General features: G+C 36.7%; 1 protein-coding gene across 1 annotated transcript; it reads left to right on the forward strand.

Annotated features, from left to right (window-relative positions):
- Positions 1-7,451: 7,451 nt before the first annotated feature.
- LOC149276087 (beta-1,3-galactosyl-O-glycosyl-glycoprotein beta-1,6-N-acetylglucosaminyltransferase 4-like) lies at positions 7,452-8,774 on the forward strand. Its single transcript, XM_089503937.1, has one exon. It carries the CDS (start codon positions 7,452-7,454, stop codon positions 8,772-8,774), a length of 1,323 nt encoding a protein of 440 aa, XP_089360063.1.
- The last annotated feature ends 716 nt before the right edge of the window (positions 8,775-9,490 follow it).

Here is a 9,490-nt window from a genome sequence, read left to right on the forward strand (position 1 = left end):
ATTGGATCATATATACTGAAACATCTATATACATGAATACTTCTTTGTTCTCAATTATAGAGGGAACAAAGACAGAAAGAAATAATCATTATATGATTAAGTAAAATAAAATGGCTCTGACTCCATTTTGTGTTCATGTAAAATACAGAATATATAGAATACATGTTTTCCATCATAAAATATCTGACACTTCCTAAACTTAGCATAATGAAGCTAATTCCGGTTGTAGTCCTTGAGAGATTAATTTATTATAAAAAAAAAAATCAGACAATAATCTCTCGGTTATTCACCTTCTGATCTTTTTGAACAACTAGTTTTAGATACTAAAATTACCGTATTGGCTCGAATATAGGCCGCACTCCCCCCCCCCCACTTTAAGTCTTTAAAGTGGGGGTGCGGCCTTTATTCGGGGTCTAGCGCAGCGTAATTGAGATACATGCTTATCAAGATGGTTTGAATTTTCAATGTAATGACAGCTGCGACTGTCTTGGTTTGATCATAACTGATAGCTGTGACTGTCTCCCATGTATTACTATTGGTGTTATTTGTACTTCTTATTTCTTTGAAAATTAATAAAAAACTATTGAAAGTAAAACAATGCGGCAAGAAGAATGACTAAACTTAACACTTTTGAAAATAAATACAGAATTCTCCTGATTGCCACAATTGTCCATCAAGTAAACTTTTGCCTTACTCATGTAATGTAGTCAGTTATAAACACACAAAACAAAAGTTTTTTGTATCCTCATAATGTAAGAATAGTTGTGAGCAGCAACATGTAAACAGATGTTTCCTGGAAAACATTTTAATAAGTAATAATGTGCCCTGTGCCACCCTCTCTACCCTTGACAAGGTTAGAGGAGGTCTTACGGCTCTTTTGATACGTCACATTTCTAGAAGAAAAAAACAAAACATTAACATTAAGTGGTGACTAATATGGCATGCAATATCTGTAGGTTTTATAATATGGAATATATAATCTATATATACTGCATATTCCCTGAACAGCTAAATCAGTTTATTAATTAACACGTCTTGTGGCCTTAGTACAGAGGCTTTTGGCTTTTGCAGCTGGAGTTTTAGAGAATGGAAAATGTTTGTTGGATTGTTTGTTAGAGAGGAAATGTGTACTTGTACGGAGCACACGAACAGTAGGGTGGAAACTAATCGTATGGCAGTGGTCACTTTTTCAGTCATTTAGTAACGATAGACAGAGAATGGAAGCCAGTATGAAAAAAGCTTTCTAATCAGTTTGTCAAATACATTGAGATAAACAAGGTTCCACATGCAGAGGTCCATTTTAAGTTGATGGCGTCATGGTTAGGATCTCTATTCCTATATAGAGGCTCTTTCGCTTGGCAAACAACTTTGGTTTTGACATGCAGTGAGAATATTTTCTTAAAAATAGGCCAGGAGACAGACATAAAGCTATCCTGAATCTAGGACAAGATCAAGGACTGATTAAGGTCTAAATCTTTATACCAGGAAACATGGGAAGATTAGATAGGCTGAATATATATCTTCCGTCAGACTCTGTGTTTAAAATTAAATTCTACATTTAAACCCATGTTATTCTTGCACAATATCAGGTAACAATAAGCGTATAAGAAAATACGTGACTGGATATGGATGCAAGTCAATTTTCACATACAATTAGTGAGCTTTGTTTCTTCTTTAAGTATCTAAAATGAATGTATTGGTCATGATTCAGACACCTCAGTCATGTAAACACAGCTGTTTGGGGACAATCCTTGTAAAAGTAAATACAGTTTACAATACTTATGGTCTGTAACGTACTGCTGAAATGATGAATCATATCTTTTGTTGGAAAAAGGTCAATATCATATATTAGAAAATGCCAAGATGTCAAATTATGAATAGCTCCTGTAGATTCATAGAAGCACTTAGTTTAACCAACAGAAATGTCTGCACATGTTGTTTTATCGCGTTTAACAGTAAGTGGAAATGCCTTATAATGTTTTTTAAAAAGTGCTGGACTGTTTTAAAACACATTTTGTAGCTAATGTACAATCTGTCCAATGAACTAATTGATTTCTTATTTAAAAATGTCCCATGCATTGTTTAATGGTAAGGTAGTTTATACACTTTAATACATTAGCACTTGCCCTGTAATACTTACTGAACTTTTCTTATCTTTCTAACGTTTACAACTTCTCAGAGACTCAAGGTGTATGTCTTTGCAGAGAGGGCATAGATCAGTTAGTAGGCTGCCTAACCTTGACTGAAGTATAATATACTCAGTGGCCTCTTTATTAGGACATGTATCAAGTACCATGATTTGCTACATGGGTTTCAAGGTTTGGTGTGTTGGGAATTTAACTTTATGCTCAACACTGTTTTAAAGTTTTTGGAGTGGGAGCCACAGGAAGGCCTCAGAGGTTGCATACGGTTGGTGAAATCCATAGGTTGGGATTGAAGTACATAATTACTGAGACTTCTAGCAGGTAGAACAGATGTCACCAAAGGCAGAGGTCAAAAACTGGAGAGTCTATCTAAGGCAGGACCATGGGTATCAGAAAACACTGGAACACAAGTTCATGAGGAAACATGGTACCATGAACAAGGGCACAGGACCACAGGAGCCAAGGGAACTCAGAGATGAGGACTGCTATATCAGCACCATCAGGAGCCTTATGGTCTGCTTAGATACTGTAAGAAAGGAAAGCGTTACAAAGGGAAATAAGAATCTGAGTGGTAATATTCCAAGCGCTGCAGGTAGGCTCAGCAAGGCAGACATTCCAGAGGCAACCTATGATTCTGGGTGGGGGCCTCAGACAAGCCTGACATAAAGACGAGTGGAGTAGTTCTGACCTGTCTCATTCACAAAGTGTTCACTGGATATTTTTTGGACAGTTTGGAGACTTTAGCGCCTGAAAACTCCAGGAGGGCAGTCGTTTCTAAGATACTGGAATAACCACTTCAAGGACCAACAATTATATCACAATCAAAGATACATAGATAACGTATCTATTCCATGCTGATGTTCCGTCTAACAACAACTTAACCCCTTAACCATATCTGTATGCATTATATATGTGGTTGCAGCCACACCATACGCTGTTTGTCTGTGTTACTGAATAGGTGCACCTAAAAAAGTGGTCACTAAATCTAGGTTCCAAGGATTCCTGAAATGTTGAAATGCAATGGAATGTTGTAGCAAAAAAAAACAAAAAAAAAACAAACAAAAAAAAGAACTTGTAGAAGTTTTTTTGTAACATTTGGCCAGTTTTTTATAATTTACTTAGTAATATAAACTTGATTGTATGGGATTTGCCTGTGACTTTCTTGGAACAATTTGTATCTCCACCGTATACGTCTTTTAGGTTAAGAGGTAAACATAGTTGGCTTTTTGGCTGTTTTTGGACCACACCTTGGAGTCCTAGGAGGTATACTTCAAAATAACAGGAAAACTAGTGTCATTTTTAGGTATCACTGGTTTTCATAAAATGATCCAGAAAACATTTTTGTAACATTCTTTGGGTTTATTTTTTCTTATTCTTAACCATGGTAATAACAATTGCTGTTTCAACAACTGTAGAACACAACATTATTAGAAGACCAAATGTGAGATAAGACAAGAAACTAATCAATTAAAAGGTATTGTACAAAGGAAATTTCATGCCAAGGTTGTAGAAGTGAATATCCAGAGCAGGCGCCCAGCATTTAAAACCAGTAGAGCTAAATTTGTATTCTCACGAATGAGGCATTATATCAACATGAACCAGTAGGGTATTTGGATGTGATTCTTAAGAGGCATGGGTTCTCTGAAGGGTGCATAATTTGTGGTGTTACAAAGTTGTAAGGCTATGGTTTATGTGAAAGTGACACCTCAAGTATAGAGGATACTTTTGTAAACTTATGTACAGTTTTGAGGAATTAGATATAGCAGTCGACTTATCCATATTTAAGCTGTCCAAAATAACTTTAACTTGTAGTACAGTTGAAAAAATAAGTGCTGTGTTGTTTTGAGAAATGTATTTTGAGTTGGAGAGAAAATATAGTCCGGGATTTTATAAGTCATTTTTACACTGCTTACAGACAATGTATGAAATGTTTTTGAAATTGGCAAACCTAGTGGTTTGTCTACCACAAATATAGTAGCTTGACTTTCTGTTCTCACCCTTACCGGCATGTCAAGGTGTGGTAAGGAAGTTAAAAACAGTTGATGAATCTGAGATACCAGAAGATATTTTGGTGTACATGTTGTAATATTCTGGTAGAACAGAAGTAGACAATAGACAGCATTTTTTGCATACAACTTCTGTGATCATCAAGATACAAGCTTTCTGGTCTTAAAGTAAGTTGCTAACTATATATTAAAAGTATCCCATTGTGTTACAATTGTGTGCCTCAGGCAAAGCTACTTTTACATTAATCTCTTGAAATTGTTGGGTGTCAACTGTGACTGAAAAAATACATAGATTTAACAGTATGTTATTTGCTCTGATATACAATCTTTTTAGCTCCTCATCCCTTCTTTATGTTTTTTTCGGGTAAAACAACAAAAGGTGTGGGTTGGTGTTGCCTCGGGGTGATCAGGTTATTTGGAAAGGTTACTTGTCAATCACAAAAATACTGACACATCTTCTGAAAGTAAGGAGGGGTAAGGAAATTCCATGTGCTGACTCTCCATTAAAATATTGACAATAATTACTTTTCACATTGATATCTTAATTTCTCATTTTTGGAATGTAATGTTTTTATCTTCATAACATTTTTACCAGATGCAGAGATAAAAGAGAAGGGGTCCTTTTTCCTTTAAGAGATGAGTAGGGTGTGTTTACAATATACCATAGTGATTTCACTGGCAGATAGGTTAAACTTCATTACTTCTTAATCACTCAAGAGCTAAAACTTTCAAGGTAGGAAATAGATTAGTTAGTAGAACAGAACTTTGCCTGTAGTATAATATACTCAGTGGCTACTTTATTAGTAAACCTATGTTATGGTGTGTTATGCATTCAGAGATGCCCTTCTCCATGCCTCTGTTGTAACATTTCAGGAATGGAAGCTGCAATGACGTCTCAGAGGTTAAATACTGGTGTTATATCCATAGGCTGTGATTGAAGTGCACAAGAATCAGAATCGGTACACAGACTACTGACAGGCTGGTGCCTTGGTCATAGGCATCAGATGGTCTGGATGCCAGTAGTCCAGTAACAACATAGGAAACATAGATCAAGGAATCTGGGTCAGGAAGCCAGGTATCGGTAAACCAAACAAAGGAAGATGGGGATCAGGTAACACAGGGCATAGGGGCACAGGAGCTTAGAAACAAGAACTGCTAGATCAGTACCACCAAGAGCCTTATGATCTGTCAAGGTGGTGTGGGTCAAGAGAAGCTTATAAAGGGGAAAAACAATCTGGCTGATGCGATAGTGGTCAGGTAGTAGCTGGTGTGTGAGCCCAACAAAGAGGTAGCAGTCGTTTTCTTAGATGCTGGAACAACAATCAAATAACAATCAAAGACACATAGATCATATATTGATTCCATATCTTTTAACCATATGTGCATCATTTGTAAATTAAGTTGCGGCCCCATGATTTACTGTTTGGCTATTTGTGATATTAAGTAGATGCACCTAGTTAACCAAGTGGCCACTGAGTGTAGAATTCAAGGCTGAAAAGATTCACCACTTTACTTTATATGGTTTATTGAATAATATAAACTTGATTTTATGAGTTTTGCTTGTGGCATTCCTGCTGCAACTTAAATCTCTACAATATGCTTTTTAGTTTAATGGATAAGTAAAGTTGTCTATTTTGGCATTTGGAGCATATCTGCTATTATAGAGTCATAGAAGGTATTCAAAGTAGAGGAAAATGTATTAGTATAGTTGATGTTTATAAACCAGAGTACTTTTTAAACATTCTTTTTTTTTTTTCAGGTTCATAGTAACTGTAACGCCAATGGCTGTGTTGGCCCTAGAACTCCACATTACAAGAAGACCAAATGTGAGATAAAACAAGAAACCAAGCAATTAAAAGGTATTGTATGAAGGAACTGTCATGACAAGGTTGTAGAAATGAATATCCAGAGCCAATGTACAGCATATAAGACAATCAGAGCTTAGTTTGTATGGCATGGGGTCCTCTGAAGGGTAGATGATTTGTGCTGTAAGACTAGGGTATATGGGAGAGTGACACCTCAGGTATAGAGGATACTTTGTAAACCTTATGTACAGTACTGATCAATTAGATATGGCAGTCAATGTATCCATAATGAATCTGTCCAATTTAACTGCTTTAACTTGCAGGACAGAAAAATTAGGATAAAAAAGTAATTTTTTGAGAATATGTGTTGGAGAGATGTGGTCCATTTGTTTTTGAAATGCTTGCAGGCTTGACATGTGAATTGTTCTTTTGATTGGCCCACCTAGTGATGTGTTTTCAAATATAGTACCCTGGCTCTCTGTCCACATCCTAAGGTAAAGTTAGAAAATATGTGGTTAAAACCAGTTCATAGAACCGTAAAATGTCTGACATCTGAATCTGATATACCAGAAGACATTTTGCAATAAGATACCTTGATCTGGAAGAAGTAGAAAAAAGGTAGAGCTTTACCATGTTGCATACAGTTACTATGATCCTTACAATACAAGCTTACTGCTCTTTAAAATGGAACTTCAAGCACTTTTTAATACTAGTACCAGACTAATATTACTAGTATCATTTTTTGCTTATAATATAATGTTTAATATAAAGATTTTGAGCTACTGCGTATTAGCCGTTTGTATATGGTCCTATCTAGTAGGCTGTGTTAGCTCATCTTACTAGTCAAAGACCTCGTAATCATTCTGTCGGTGGTAAACAATAAAATGACTTGTTAACCAGCCAGTCATTCTCACCAGGCTCAAACTGGCCATCTGGCACACCGGCCAAATAACCAGTGGTCTACAGATCTACCAGTGGGCAGATCGGCTGCTGCAGTGTGCCGCTGCAGGCTAGTTATTTCTGTCTGCACTATACATGAGCATAAACACTTAACATCAGTTTTTGTCAATATTAACCAACATTACCGTATACACCATTGTATTTTATGATGAAGTTGAAAAATATTGTTGCCATGGGACTTCTTATATGAAAAAAAGTGTCCCTTTGGGTTACCAGGGTTTATCTCTGGCAAAGCTACTCTTATACCAATATCTGGGCCGGGATAGCACAGATAACAGTATTTCATTTGTAAAAATTTATAATCTTTTTAGCTCATTAGTCCATTCTGTATTCTTAATTGTTCATTAACACGGTTTACGGATTAATGTTGCCTCAGGGTGATCAGTCACAGAGATACTAACTTATTTTCCTTAACATGCATATGAAGGCTGAGCTGTCTCTTTAATGTATTTATGGTTTTCAGGTAAAAATTAAATCTATGTAATGTAAAGACATCACCAAGTCACTCTTATGTAACTGTTGACTCTTTTAACAGAATGAAGATGCGGATATGGTTTCCTAAATATACTCTGAAACAGAAACTTACTCTGTTGATACTCACTGTGTCTCTGCTCTGTATCCTGAAATTTATGAAAGGTGACATTTATACAACAACCCCGACTTATTATGTGGAGCCGTATCCTATTTTTCCAGAAAGTGTTGATAACAGGAATACATTTATAAATGCTCCATCTGACAATATTAAATGCAAAAGCGTATATGAACTTGAGCCTGCTGAAATTGGGAAAAGCTTAGAAGTTCGCAAAAAGCGTATATATGATCTAAAAGATGAAGACGTTGTAGCGATGACAAAAAACTGTGACGTCTATAAGGCCATTAGAAAGTACAACCAGAAACCACTTTCCTTGGAGGAGAAAAGCTTTCCAATTGCATATTCTCTTGTGGTTCATAAAGATGCCATTAATGTGGAAAGATTACTCCATTTAATATACAACCCTGTGAATGTATATTGTATCCATTATGATTTAAAGTCTTCAACCGCTTTCAAAAATGCCATGATAAACCTAGCCAGTTGTTTCCCTAATGTTTTCATTGCCTCAAAGCTTGAAACAGTGACTTATGCCCATATTTCAAGACTGCAAGCAGATCTGAATTGCCTATCAGACCTGATGAATTCTTCTGTTCAGTGGAATTATGTCATTAACTTGTGTGGACAGGACATGCCACTCAAGTCAAATTTTGAACTGGTTTGGGAGCTGAAGAAGCTGGATGGTAGAAATATGCTTGAGTCTTCTCGGCCTTCAGATATTAAAAAAGAAAGGTATATGTACCACCACAATGTTATACAAGTGCCTTACTTTGATTACCTGCAGATGCCTATAAAGATGCCTATTAAGAAAGACCCTCCTCCTTCTAATATTGAAATGTTTGTAGGAAGTGCCTACTTTGTTTTAAGTCGTGCATTCATTAAGTATGTTTTAGAAAGCTCACTGGCAAAAGACTTTTTAATTTGGTCTGAAGATACCTATTCTCCAGATGAACACTTTTGGGCAACTCTTGTACGTGTTCCAGGAGTACCAGGAGAGATCCCAAGAACAGATAAAGATGTGACTGACCTTGACAGCAAGACCCGTCTTGTGAAGTGGATTTATCTTGAGGAAAGTCTTTACCCTCCTTGCACTGGAACCCATATCCGAAGTGTATGTATTTATGGTGCTGCTGAACTACGTTGGCTTCTTAGATTTGGACACTGGTTTGGCAATAAGTTTGATCCCAGAGTAGATCCTATTTTAATAAAATGTTTGATTGAAACGCTTGAAGAACAGCAATCACAGTGGGTGTACTTATCATCAAGGTGACCTTTGGGTAACATTCTGCAGGCAGAAGACATTCAGGCTCCGTGACCCTTTGTTACCAAAGACCATACAATGTTGTGCAAACAGGAATATGACAGTATTGTAAAGTATTCAAGCTAATGTGTATGTATAATTGATTATATATATATATTTGCTCAATTATAAGATGCCCCCCAATTTTGGATTATAGGATACAATGGAGTTATTGTTGAATAAATTTACAAATAAACTGACAAATAATCTGAGCACTAGCTTGATGACCAGGGGCATAACTAAAAACCACAACGCAAATACTGCCCCCCAAACAGCCTATTAGTGCTATTTTAGCCCCCAAACAACTTCCATGTGTAATTTTTGCCTTCAAAAAACACATTAATCCCATTTTTGTCTCGAAACAGGTTGTGAATGCCCCCAAGCAGTCTGTCTGTGCCATCTTTGCCACCAAACAGCTTGTCAGCACCCCCCAAGCAGCCTGTCTATGCCATCTTTGCCACCATACAGCTTGTTAGTTGCCCCAAATAACGAGCCTGTGCCATCTTTGCCCCAAACAACCTGCTTGTGCCATCTTTGCCCTTTAACAGCCGGTCTGTGCCACACATTTATAAATACAGTACATTTTCATTCTAACGTACATACATACATTCTCCCTCCTACTCACTCACTAGCTCATTCCCTCTCTCTTGCACCCTCTTATCTCACCTGCAGATTTCTCTCTAGTG

This window comes from Sceloporus occidentalis, unplaced genomic scaffold (genome assembly GCF_023333645.1).
Source record: "Sceloporus occidentalis isolate IW3139 unplaced genomic scaffold, rSceOcc1.0.p SCAF_248, whole genome shotgun sequence".
NCBI classification, from domain to species: Eukaryota; Metazoa; Chordata; class Lepidosauria; order Squamata; family Phrynosomatidae; genus Sceloporus; species Sceloporus occidentalis.